Source organism: Myotis daubentonii, chromosome 13 (assembly GCF_963259705.1).
Source record: "Myotis daubentonii chromosome 13, mMyoDau2.1, whole genome shotgun sequence".
Lineage (NCBI taxonomy): Eukaryota > Metazoa > Chordata > Mammalia > Chiroptera > Vespertilionidae > Myotis > Myotis daubentonii.
Genome location: NC_081852.1, coordinates 55,072,908 through 55,085,951, shown reverse-complemented (window position 1 = coordinate 55,085,951; position 13,044 = coordinate 55,072,908). Strand labels below are relative to the sequence as shown.

General features: G+C 55.3%; 1 protein-coding gene across 17 annotated transcripts in view; it reads left to right on the top strand.

Annotated features, from left to right (window-relative positions):
• Positions 1 to 13,044, top strand: part of AFAP1L2 (actin filament associated protein 1 like 2) — an 87,021-nt gene that overhangs the window by 50,454 nt on the left and 23,523 nt on the right. For 15 of the 17 annotated variants that reach the window (XM_059661486.1, XM_059661492.1, XM_059661488.1 and 12 more), the window contains 3 exons: positions 1,340 to 1,468; positions 8,078 to 8,152; positions 9,513 to 9,607. In XM_059661486.1, coding sequence (XP_059517469.1) covers positions 1,340 to 1,468; positions 8,078 to 8,152; positions 9,513 to 9,607 — 299 coding nt within the window. The remainder of the gene's footprint in view (positions 1 to 1,339; positions 1,469 to 8,077; positions 8,153 to 9,512; positions 9,608 to 13,044) is intronic. The other 2 variants (XM_059661500.1, XM_059661502.1) reach the window with 1 other exon arrangement.

The following is a 13,044-nucleotide window of genomic DNA, read 5'->3' as shown; positions in this document are numbered from 1 at the left end:
TAGGCCCTCAAGGAGCCGGCTTCCATTAATGAGCATGTTCTCGAGAGCCAGGCAGGCAGGGAGAGCCAAGATGATGAACCTGTCAGCAAATGCAGCGCCTGTTCTTTTTTTTAAAATATATTTTTTATTGATTTCAGAGAGGAAGACGGAGGGAGGGAGAGAGAGAAGCATCAGTGATGAATGAGAATCATTGATGGGCTGCCTCCTGCACGCCCCCTACTGGGGTTCGAGCCCACACCCAGCTTGTGCCCTGACTGGGAATTGAACCATGACTTTGTGGTTCATAGGTCGAAGCTCAACCACTGAGCATACCGGACCGGCTGCCCTGTTCTTAGTGGAGATTTAGGTTGCTGATAATAACGTCAACAACAACACTGGTGAACGCCCTGCTCCTAGACCAGTGATGGCGAACCTTTTGAGCTGGTCGTGTCAGCATTTTGAAAAACCCTAACTTAACTCTGGTGCCGTGTCACATATAGACATTTTTTGATATTTGCAACCATAGTAAAACAAAGATTTATATTTTTGATATTTATTTTATATATTTAAATGCCATTTAACAAAGAAAACTCAACCAAAAAAATGAGTTCGCGTGTCACCTCTGACATGTGTGTCATAGGTTCGCCATCACTGTCCTAGACTGTTGCCCTCTGTACTAGCATTTCTGCAAGGTGCTTCCAGCTGGGAAATGAGTGCTTCGATGGCAGTGGCCCTTGAGGGAGATGTACTGATAACTGGATCCATGGGACCAGGACCCTCCTGGAGGGGGATGCTGGACTTGGTGACAACTGAGGTGGCCCGATCACTGAAGAAACTGAGGGGAAGGGTTTATTTGCTAAGCGTGGCTTTTGATGGGTCATCCATATTTCTGCAGGGACAGAGTGATCCCTGTGTCATCTCCTTGGAGTGATTCTGTGTTTCCCCATCCTGGGGGAAAGAATGAACAACTGGTCAACCATAGCACTTCTTCTGACGGTTGCGGGTTTGATCTGTGTTCAAATTCTCTAGATGCTGAGCTATTTTAATTGGCCTTTATCTAGGAAGAAAATTCTGTTTCCAAATTCTCATGGCCTTATGGGCTTGCTTGGGCCATCTCGGCCACTGTCACTCCAGCAAATGGTAGACCTGCATCGTTGGCTGAGAGCCTGTTTTCCTCTCCCCAAGACCCTGGCACTGGGCATCCCACATGCTGCCAGGCCTTACCCCAAACCCCTCCCCTTGGGACCAGAGAGTTCATGGTGAGATGCTGCAGGACCCAGGGGTGGGTGGGGTGTGTGTGTCAGAGCTAGGCCTTTAAGAAGGCAGCCACTGTAAAGGCTTCTTCTGTTCTCTTCTCTAGCCCTGGAGCAGCTGCTGACGGAGCTGGAGGACTTCCTCAAGATCCTGGACCAGGAGAGCCTGAGCAGCACAGCCGTGGAGAGGAAGAGTGGTCTGGCCGAGCTCCTCCGCCTGTACATCAAAAGCAGCAGTAAGTGAGGCCCAGGGCCTGGGAGAGGGCCCGGTGGGAATGGACAGATGGTGGCTGTATTGACCAGGGCTATCATAATGAAGTTTCACAGACTGGGTGGCTTAAACAGCAGACATGTGTTTCCTTACAGTCCTGGAGGCCAAAACCCTGAGATCGATGTGTCTCCAGATTTGGTTCCTTGGGAGGCTTCTCCCCTTGGCTTGTAGATGGCTGCCTACTCCCTCGGCCTTTATACCGTGTTCCCTCTGTGCTTGTCTGTGTCCAGATCTCCCTTCTTATAAGGTCAGCCCACGCCAGTGGCCTCATTTAACGTTAATCGCCTCTTTCAAGACCCCTTCTCCAAGGTCAGCCCTCCTCTGAGCTCCTGAAGGCTAGGATTTAACATATGCATTTGGAGGAAACACAGTCCAGCCCATAACAACAGTGGAGGAGGGATGTGACTTGAATGGGAGCCCAGAAATCTCCAGCCACTCAACACATCAGCCACGAGTGAGGTTTTCAGCAGAGTGTTTTCAAAGCACTTTTCCTTACTGGTTGAAAGTAGAGCAGGGATAATAAAGTCTTGTAATAATAGCTGAGACTTCATTGAGGGCTTCCCTCTTGCACACGTAGTAACTTGTTTCATCTTCAAGACGGTCCTCTGAGGTTGGCTGTGATGACAGAGGCGGAAACTGAGGCCAGGAGAGTTTAAATAACTTGCCACCGTGTCATACAGCCCGAGAGAAAATGGGAAAACACAGTTTTAAGAATTTGCAAATCACAGAATGCTGAGTTCATAGTTTCTTCCTTTTTTCCTGAGGTCCGCGTTAACACACGACCAAGTACACAGATCATAAGTACGCAATTGGTTGGGTTTTGACAGTTGTCTACTATCTGCGTCCCGACCACCCAAAACAAGGCACAGAATATTCCTGTCATCCCAGAAAGTTCTTTCTGGCCCCTTCCCAGGGAACCCCCCTCCCCCACACCATGGCAAGCACGGTCCGGATTTCTCCCACCATCGGTCAGCGTTGCCCACCCTTGAGCTTCACGTGAATGGCATGGTTCAGTGTGCACGTCATGTCTGGCCTCTTTCGCTCAGGAGATTCGTCCACGCGCTGGGGCGTGGCAGCCGTTTCTCCCGTTCGTTGCTGAGGGGTGTTTCCTTCTGCGCCGATGCCACCATCTGCTGCTCCAGTCACTCGGTGGCGGACATTCCGGTTGCACACATTGGGACCGTCATGAATTAGCCCGCTCTGAACGTTCTTGGATGCGTCTTCTTATGGACACATGGTTTTGTTTCTAGCACATTCCGATTGTCTTTTTTTTTTTTAAATAGAAAAGCCTTCGTGGTAAGTCATAACAGTTGAGCTGAGTTTATTTTTATCTCGGGCGCTTGAGGATCGGAAGTGATGTTCGGGGACAGAGAGGGGCCATCAGAGGGCGCGTCCTCCATCTGCCTCGCAGCAGGAGCAGCCTTCATCCGTGCCAGGCCGGGGGCGTGCACCTGCTCAGAGTCAGGAAGTTCTCCCTCCGTCCAACCTGAACCTGCCAGGCCACACGCCACGGTCCCTTTCCCTCTTCTTTGTTCCCAGTGGAACTAGTTTCTGTTCTCTGAATTACAGAGACGTTGTAAAGCTGAACATGTTGCTACCTGCCCGGCAGCCTGCTCTCCCGGTGAAACAATCCTGGCTCCTTCCGCCTGTCATCAGAGGCGTTCTCCTTGAGCCGCTCGGTCTTTGGGCTCCAGGCCAGCCTCTGGTTCCCAGGCTCCTGGCTTTGTAGTGAGCGTCTGCCGGCCTGCCCGAGTGCTGGTCAGCCACACATCAAAGGTGGGAATGGCAGATGGGAAAGCCACATCACAGAGCAGGTGAGGTAGAGAGGCATGAATCACCTGCAAGAGGATTCATCAGCGGATCTTTTGTTTATTTAATTTTGATTATTTTTTTTTTTGGTATTGATTTCAGAGAGGAAGGCAGAGGGAGAGACAGAAACATCAGTGATGAGAGAGAATCACTGATCGGCTGCCTCCTGCATGCCCCACACTGGGGATCGAGCCCGCAACCTGGGTATTTGCCCTGACTGGGAATTGAACTGTGACCTCCTGGTCCATAGGTTAATGCTCAATCACTGAGCCATGCCAGCTGGGCATCAGTAGATCTTTTTTTATAATTATTACTAGAGGCCTGGTGCACGAAATTTGTGCACTGGGGGGGAGGGGGGCGGGGCATCCCTCAGCCCAGCCTGTACCCTCTCACAGTGCAGGAGCCCTCGGGGGATGTCCGACTGCCAGCTTAGGCCCGCACATGTCATAGCGACCAGTCGTTCCACCATTCAGTCAATTTGCATATTAGCCTTTTATTATATAGGATTTTTTATTGATTTCAGAGAGGAAGGGGGAGAAAGAGAGAGAATCACTGATTGGCTGCCTCCTGCATGCTCCCTACTGGGGATAGAACCCACAACCTGGGTTCTATGCCCTTGACCAGAATCGAATCCTGGACTGTTCAGTCTGAAGGCCGATGCTCCATCCACTGAGCTAACTGGCTAGGGCCATCAGCGGAACCTTGAATCAGCACACTCCCCAGCCCATCGCCGTGTGCTCTGACCCGAGAACGTGCAGGGATGAAGAATCTCTGGCGGGAACTGGAAAGCACCTCTGTGATGGGGTCTGAACCCTGGTGCTTGGCTCTGACCACTCTTGCAGAGCCCCGGGGGCGGAGGGGGGGTTCCCCGTGTTGGTGTAATGTGCTGTGGCCCTTGCAGTAGGGTGGCCTTGGTTTCACACTTGATCTTTGCGTGTTCCCACCTGGTCTCTGCAGCTCGCAGGCCTGCAGGAGGCTGCTGAGATCCCACGGCCTCCCAGTGCGACGCACCACAGAGCACCACCCCGGCTGCTAATAATACAGGTGCACAGCCTCACCGAGGCCTGTGGCAGCTCCTTCTAGTCTTAAGGTTGTGATAGTCACTACTAATAGCCCCTGAAGACTTCCCTCTGGTCCCGTTGGCACATCCTCCTGACCACAGAGTGGTTATAACAGCAGCTAACATTTTTTTGTGCATTGACCGGGTTCCAGCACTGTGCTCAGCCTATACAATGTCATGGTCTCTGTCATCCAGTTCCCTTCCCAAGTCAGTGAGGGAGTTGTTGTCCCCATCTTACCAACAAGGGAGCCGAGGCTTGGGACGTCACTTGTGTGAGGCCCGTGGCCGTGATGCCCGGGCAGGCCTGGGCAGGTGTGCCTACCACTGTGCTTTCCTCCAGCCCCACGGTGCCAGATTAACCTGGACCGCATGGGACAGAATCCAAAGCCCCCCGAAACTGCAGCACCCGTCTTGCTCTCAGCCTCACCGTGCATCCTCCAGAAAATGAGCTCAGCCCGACGGAGCGTGGAGGTAGAGGCGGCTGATGGCTGAGACAGCCTGTGGCCGACGCTGGCTGAGCTGTTGTTTCTCGTGGGTTTGACACTTTTCAGGTGGAATTTTCCATCTTTTGCTTTCTTACTGCAACACAAATTCTCTACTAACTTTGCTTTTTGTCTGCATGGCGAGGTCTATGTATTGGGGCCTGCTGTTTGTTCCTGCCTTTACCAGTGAGGGCCCAGCCCCCGCCTCCCGCCCCCCCCCGCCCCCCCCCCCCGAGAATCCCGCTCAGGGACTGTAGGGAAGTTTCAGGGTTGCCCCTCTGCTAGGAAGAGCTTCAGATGTTCTGTCTATCCAACTGCAGCAAAGAGGGTCCGTGTCTTTCCTCCCCACCCTTCACCCCGTTCCCGGGGAAGGACCACCCTCTACAGGCAGGCCCCCTCCCCCAGGAAGCACACATGGGCTCAGGGCAGGAGGGCGCTCCTTCCAACCACCCCGTCGGCTCTTGCTATTTCCATACGCCCGTTAACTCCTCCATTTGGGTCTACGCCCTCCGCCCCACAGACTTGGGTCCCCAAAGGCAGAGACAGTGTCCCTGCACCTAGATTAGCGCTGGTGTTGGGTGCACATCTGGGAATGAAGGAGAGAGTCCTGCTTCCCTGAGCAGCTGCTCCCTGGCCACAGGACAGCTCAGCAGCCTCCCCTGGGAGGGCCCCGTTCACTGGGCTCTTCCCAGGATTGCAGGCGGTCCTGGGAGCCTCCTCCTTGCCAACCTGGATGGCCCTGGATTAGCAACCCTCTGAGAATAAGGACCTACTGGACCACGGCCCGGCCCGCAGGGTGCCTGAGGTGGGAGACACGCAGCCCTGGGGGGCGGGGGGCAGGCAGGACGGGCTATGCGAGTTTTCTCTGGAGCTTACGAGTCTCCCTCTCGGAGGAAGCACCTGCTCAGAATGCCAACAGTTAAAACAATAAAGTTATTTTGCCTTTTATTTCTTCATGTGGCAGTGTGGGTGTAATCAACAAGATGAAAAAAAAAAAGAGAAAGAAATGCAAAATGAACATTAGGCATGATTTATGTTCCTTAGATTCCTTTGGTGATCTTTATCAGGGTCCCCTGGATATCCTGTGGTTGGGGCCTGCCTCTGTATTTGGCTTTACAGTGTTTTTACATTTATAATCGCTGTCAGTGCGCATTTCCACGTGCTGACAGTTCACATGGCTTTTCCCTTCTGAAATGTGACCCTTTAACTGTACATCTTGGCTGTCCTAGACCTACTTCGTTTTTCACTGTTGGGCAGCATCATGGATGAACAGTATTGTTCAAATGGTCTCCTATTAGTGAGCATTTAAGTTTTTTGTTTTTTTTAAGAAACCTCATACAGTACTGCAGTGAACATCCTCAAGTAAGATTATGTTTACATGCTGGAGTTTGTCTCCAGGAGAAATTTCTGGCGTTGGACATGCTGGGTCAAAGAATAGGAACACGTACAATTAAATTATCCTCCAAAATCACTTCCCAGTAGTTGTGCCGATTCCCACTCTTTTCAGTCATTCGTTTATGGTCACAGGCCACATGCTGTTGTGTATGTTGATATGCCATGGTTTGTTTGTTTCACCATTTTCCCACTATTGAGACTGTGAGTTAGTGCCCATATCTTGGGCTGGCATTTTTTTAAAAAAATATGTATTTTTTAAACTTATTTCAGAGAGGAAGTGAGAGGGAGAGAGAAATAGAAACATCAGTGGTGAGAGAGAATCATTGGTCGGCTGCCTCCTACACGCCCCACACTGGAGATCAAGCCCGCAACCTGGGCATGTGCCCTGACCAGGAACCGAGCCGTGACCTCCTGGTTCATAGGTCAACACTCAACCACTGAGTCACACCAGCCGGGCGAGGCTGCCATTCTTAATCTCCATCAGTTATAAGATTACCTTCCTTTTTCAAATTTCCTAATACTTGAGTTTTGTTCTCTTGAACTTCACAGTTAAGTAGAAAGAGGCAATATTTTTCATCATGATTGTTTTCCATACGAAGCGGATAAGAAAACCACGGCCGCGCTGGTTAGGTGTTTTGCCCCGAATTACACTATTCACGGCAAAGCATCTCCGGTCTCCCCCTGCACATGCTCTGCAGAAGGTACTGACCCAGCCCCTCTGGACCTCGGTAGGTGGAGACAGGCCGGTTGTAGCTCACTGTGTTGGGACCTCATAGTTCCCTCCGTGAGCTCCTGCAGCCCTTGGGACAGGGGTGGTGTGGCTGACCGGTCCTGGCAGGGCTGTGCACCGAGCCGGCCATCCAGGGACCGATGGTGGAGGACGCATCTGTTGCGTCGTCCTCCTGCTCCTCTGAGTTCTCAGGACTGTTTTCCGGGCCTGTTGGCTGGAGTCGACGCGGTCTGTGGCGAGGAACGGGCTGGCACGGAACTGCCTCCTTTGCCAGGGGTTTGAATTGGGTTCTTTGGCTCAGTAACAGGGTCTCCAACCACTGGAATTTATCAGCCACGGTCTCTAGGAAATGCAAATTAAGGGGCTCTAAAGAAATGCAGGAGGGTTTGTAAGAGGAGAAACACCAGGATGAGCTCCCTGTGCAGGCGCCTGGAGAAAGGGTCCTTGGGTGTTAGCAGCTGAGCAAGTGTTAGGAGACCAGCCTTTCTCTGCCCAGGCAGGCACTGGGGAAGTGACAACCTGCACAGAAATGATTCGAAAGGAGGAGAAGGGATATGCTGCTGCAAGGTACAATCTGCAGGGTTAGAGCAGGTGGCTGGAAGTGCTCCATTGCCAGTTCCCTGCACATGTACCCCTCTAAACCCAGAGCGCATGCTTTGGATTTCTCAGGCCCCCCACATTGACACCCCACCTATGAGCTAAACTTTCGGATCCTCAATGTGACCTATCTTATACATAGACATTGTTCTGGTTAGCGCAGGCAAGTAATTCAGACTAGAGTGAGAATGACTGATAGGAAGCATTCTACAATGTAAATGGAATGCTAGGAAACCCAGAGCAATCTCTGGTGAGTGGAATATGAGGTGTAAATCTTTGAGATGTGGGTGCCTTTCCCCTTAAGACGTCTGTACCCTCACTGTAAACTAATAGTCGGCAACTTGGCATTTCTTTGTTTATGTTGGACTCTTTTGGTCAACTCAAAATATTGTGAGTCTTTCCTGGAACCAAGCAGATGACAGTGTCTCTAGGGGACACCGTTTCTCTCTGGGAGCCCTTTCCCTTCACGGAATCACATGAACTTCCATCCTCCCCCTGCAGGTTCTGATGAGGAGTACATTTACATGAATAAAGTGACGGTCAACAAGCCACAGAATGCCGAGTCCCAAGACAAAGGTACGGGGCTGGGGCTGCCGATGGCCTGGCCAGCTCCCAGCAGAGGGGAAGGTGTGAACCTTGGTCCCGTTCCAGCTCTCCGTCCTCCCAGCCAGCACCACAGACAGGCCCGGGGGAGATATTTTTGAGAGTCACATTTTGGTGGATGGTATTTTGGGTTGATGTATTTTGGGACGTTTCATCGGGCCACCTCCTTGCCTCTTAAAGGTCTCGCGTCCCCCCTCGTGGTTAAGGAATCTGTTCCTAAAACCTCTCAGCTTTTCCCAGCATTGTCCCAGGAATAGGAAGTTATAATTCAGATGCTTTCAGAAGGCAGCTGTGGAGGGTGCTGATCCCACGGTTCCGGCTTTCTGTCCTTTGATAGAAGTCTGGATGTTATGTGTGTGTCGGGGTGGGGGCAGGGCAGGGGGGAGGAAGTGGTGATGTCAGCAACTGCCTTAATAGTAAAGGCTTTTTCACAGGCGTTCTCTTGAGCAGGATGTTTTATCTTCCGGGCTGCCTGAGTCTCTGCTCAGGTCTGCTCCCTACTTCTCTTTGAAAACCTCAGGAGTAGAGCTGGCAGACCCCAGGGAGATCGGAGGTTTGCAGGCTGCCTAGTTGTAGACGAGGGAGGGTTAGAAGCCCATCTCCCAACTCCTGTTACCCAAAGGCAGAGGCTTAGAGAGAGGCAGAAACACAGCACCCCAAAGCCCTTCGTCCTATTCAGATCTTGGCTCCCAAACATCAGCCACCAAAAAGCCTCGACGTCAGACCTGCCTGCACCTGTCTGTCCCAGGGCTGCCTGGGCCGCCGACCGAAATGGTCAGACACCATTGGGTGTTCATGAGCCTTGGGTGCCTTTCCCGTAAAAGCACATGTTGGGGGGGGGAGGGGGTCAAGTTCTTCAGTGTGGCTTTTCCACCTCCTGCCCCATAGCCAGGCCCGGGCTCAGCAGCACCCACCGGCATGGAAGCAGCCACTCGCCCGGGGCCGCTGGCCTTCCCGCTAAACTGTGGGAAGGAAAGAGCTGTAATCACAGGGTCGGAGCCCAGCGTGGCTTAATATAGCGACCACAGGGCAGCTCCCCTGGGCGCTGGGGCTCTGCGGCCAGGCCATTTTTGACACGGGGCAGGTGGAGGCGAGGGTGCGGAGCCTGCCAGACCCCAAACCAGCGCCTGCTGAGGAATCTGTGGCGGGGGCACCGCTGCGCCCTATTCTTGGAGGGGAGACAGCCTTGGCCGCAGCCCCGGCTGCCTGGGTGATGAACACCTGCTCAAACGGCACTCCGGGGGCATGTGAGCAGGCATTCCTGGGTAATGAGGGCCTGCTGCGAGGCTGGAGGCTGGCACCCCTCACCGGAGCTTCTGCTTGCTGCCCACAGCGCCGGAGGAGCGGAGCCCACTGGCCAACGGGGAGCCCCGCCAGCACGCCACGGCCCCTCAGAAGAGTCTCCCGGACCTCCCGCCCGCCAAGACCGTAAGTGTGGGCCCAAGACCCCTGATTTCCCTGCCTTGGGCCCCGTGAACTTCCAGTTGTTTTCATAGGTATCCATCCGTCCAGTGTCTGGCCTTTTCTGCGTACCTACTGTGTGTCGGGCACTGGGAGAGACAGGGCCAAAGTAAGCCTGTCCGCAGGTGACGTCATTTGCTCAGGACCACAGTGCTGGGATGCTAAGGGTAGTGGAAGGGGGAGATGAGGGAGCGCCCCTCTAGCAAGCGCCACAGTGTGTCTGAGCCCACGACAGGCGCTTGACCCAGCACCATGTGGGGCCATGTCCCGCTGTGGCTACCAACTCAGGCCACGTGACCTTTCAGAATTGTACGTCGCGTCACACTGTGCCTCCTGCTTGGAATCGGCCAGTAGCTCTCACTGAACTTAGGAAAAAACATCCACGTTTCCTAGCACAGCCCCACGGCCTGCCCATTGGGGCCCACCTGCATCCCCGGCCTCTGTGCATGCGCCCTGCACGGGGACTGTGCCACGCGGTCGGTCCTGCCCCGGGGCGTTGCACCTCCTGGGCCTGGCTCTTCGATGGCTGCTGCCTCCTCATCTCTTAGACATTCTCAGATCGACTTTCCCTGGCCTGCCGACGTCGGGCATCCCACCTCCATCCCCGCCCGTTACTGTCCGTCCCCCTGTCCTCTTACCACCTCCACGGCACTGCCACCTTTGAAATGTGCCTCTCAGGCCAGATACAAGCTCCCTGGGACAGGAACTGTGTCTTGTTGGTGTTTAATGCCCCGTGTCTGCATACAGTGAGCCGCACACACATGGATGGATGGATGGATGATGGATGATGGATAGATTTATAAAATCATAGGCCTGGGTTCAGGTCCCAGCTCAGCCAGGTACTAGCGCTCTCACCTTGAGCAAGTTATAAGGTCTCTGGCCCTTGTTTCCTGGTGTGTAAATGACTGGAATGTGGACACCCTCTCCGTGAGGTTGCCTTACTCAGTGGGCTAAGGTGTGTGTGGCATCCTGCGTCGGTATCTGGTGAGGTAAGAAGTAGTGTCGATACTTTACAGCCGAGGAGCGTGGAGTCAGCAGGTTTATATGGCCTGGGTGTCACACAGCCTCCAAGCGGCAGAGCCGGAACTTGAAAGAACCCGAGTTCTTTCCTGGACAGGGTCTGGCTGGGGAGGCTTCCCGAGAGGGACGAGGTGAGAAGGACGTCCGTGGAGCAGGGGTTCCGGGAGATCAGCACCAGCAGGAAGCTGTGCGGCTCCATGACATGGAGCTCCCTCCAGACCATCCGTCACTGAGGTCACCGCTGCGGGGATCTCGACCCCAGGCCCCTGCATTCATGCCTTCCGAGGTGGCAGGCTTCTGCGGGCTCCTCGCCTGTGGCCACACTGGCGGGGCCGGAGGGCCTGGCACCCTCTCCCACCACCCGAGGCTCCTTGAGTTGGGTGACAGCTGGCGAGGCTCTGCATGTCAGAATCTGAGTCCCTAGGTGTCCCCGTTGCACTGGCGACTCTGGTGGCCGCCACACCCTCGTGCACACAGCAGGGTCCTCCTTGCCTCCCGCCTGCCTGTCTTTGCCAGCTCTTCCTCTGGACAAACAGAGGCTCAGAGAGTTAAAACAACTGGGCACGATCGCTCCACCCGGAGGTAGCAGGGCCAGGAATCGAATGCAGAGCCTTGGTGTCAGCCACTCTGCGGCCTCCCGGAATTAAGCTGGTCGTTTCAGCGGAGCGAAGGCACTAGGTCTGTTCCATCGGAGAGCTCCCCTTCGCCTCCTGCCCAGTACGGGGGAGACGGCACGTCCCCTCTGCTGCCATCCAGCTGCTGCCGGCCTAGACCCGCGGGCGATGCTGTGGTTTCTGGTGTGTCCCACGTCCCGCTTGCTGGTGGTGGGGGAGGACGGCCGGCTGCTCCGAGCCAGGGCAGGGATGTTCTGTCCGGAATTCAGCACCTCATTCTGCCTCCGCAGACCCCACCTGGGGCGGCTGCTTGTGGGTCACCTGGGGGAGGGGGTTGGCGGGTCATCAGGTGGAGTCCCACAGACAGGGGTGCTGAGTGGGGTAGACCTGCTCTGGGTCGCTGTGCTTTACAAACGTGGTGATGGGCAGAGGGGCTGGGACCCCGGCTGCATTTATAAACCAGTCGGACCCTGCGAGTCCCAGCGGCCCAGAGGCTCTGGCACCGGCTTTTGCTCTTCCACCCGTCTCCTGAGGCGTGGGCCCCGAGGCCCCCGGCTCGGGTGTGAGAAGCAGGGCCCGAGAGCCAGGCAGGGCCATAGGGGCCGGGGAGGCTCTGTCAGTGCTGGAGAGAAACGTGGCTTCGGACGTGGGGAAATATCACCACCCAAGAATAACACAGCCGGGTGGCCCTCGGACGGTGGGAATGGTTCCAGTGGACATGCTCCAGGCCCCGGGGAGACTTCCAGCGGACAGCTGGCCTTACCGTCCTCCCTCCTCGTGGAATTTCTCTGCTGAGAAGGACAAGGGGTGCTGACTGCAGCTCCCTTTCCTAGGTCTCCCCCAGTTCTGTCCTGGGCACCCCCAACCCCACCCCTGGGAGCTTCTGGATGTGCGGTGAGAAAGGGAGGGGCCGACGTAGTCGGGGTTCTTACCCCTCCCTGCACACACGCGCACGCACGCGCCTGCTCTCCCTCAGGCTGCCTCCCTGGTCAAGTCTGGCTCAAGGAGCCATAACTCTTAGTCCAAGGCCCCCAGAGGAATGGCGTCAGGGCAGAGTGGGGAGCAGCTGTGGCTCTGAGGGAAGAGAAGGAGAAGGAGTGGGAGGAAGAGGGGGGTGGAGGAGGAGGGGAGCAGGAGGAGGGAGGTAGGAGTGGGTAGGAGGAGGAAAAGGAGGGGGAGGAAGAGGGGAGTGGAGGAGGAAGGGGGAGGACCTGAGCAGCAGCAGCAGTTGGGGAGCATGAGCTTGGAGTGACCCTGTGACCTCTCTTCTTCAGACAGAGAAAGCCTCGCCCTTCCCACCCTGACCCCGGAGCTTCGGGGTGCCGTGGTGGCTTGCCGGCCCCAGGCTTGCGAGTGGCTGTTTTAGAAGCTGGAGTCTGCCTGGGCTTTGGGGTCCTCGTGCCTGTGGCCGGGCCAGGATATCCTGATTCTCTCTCTGATGGCTGGGTCACCTTCCATCCGCCACCCCCCTCCCCCAGAGTCAGTGCACAGCAGGCCCGACCAGCAATGGAAGGGTCAGCCAGGGGCCTAGAGCAGCCTCGTGGGTGTGGCCAGTGACTCAGGCCGCGGTGGCACTTCAGGCCACTGGCTGCACCGCCAGGGGCTGTGGTCACTGGGGGAGAAACAGATGTGCGCTGACACCGTTGGTGCCCTGGCCAGCACCGCCACTTCCCCCCCGCCCCCCCCTTCCCCAGGGGCCCCCACACGCATCACTGTTGGTTTTACAGTAAGTGAGCTGCTCTGGGTGGGCGGCCATTTCATTAAGGACAT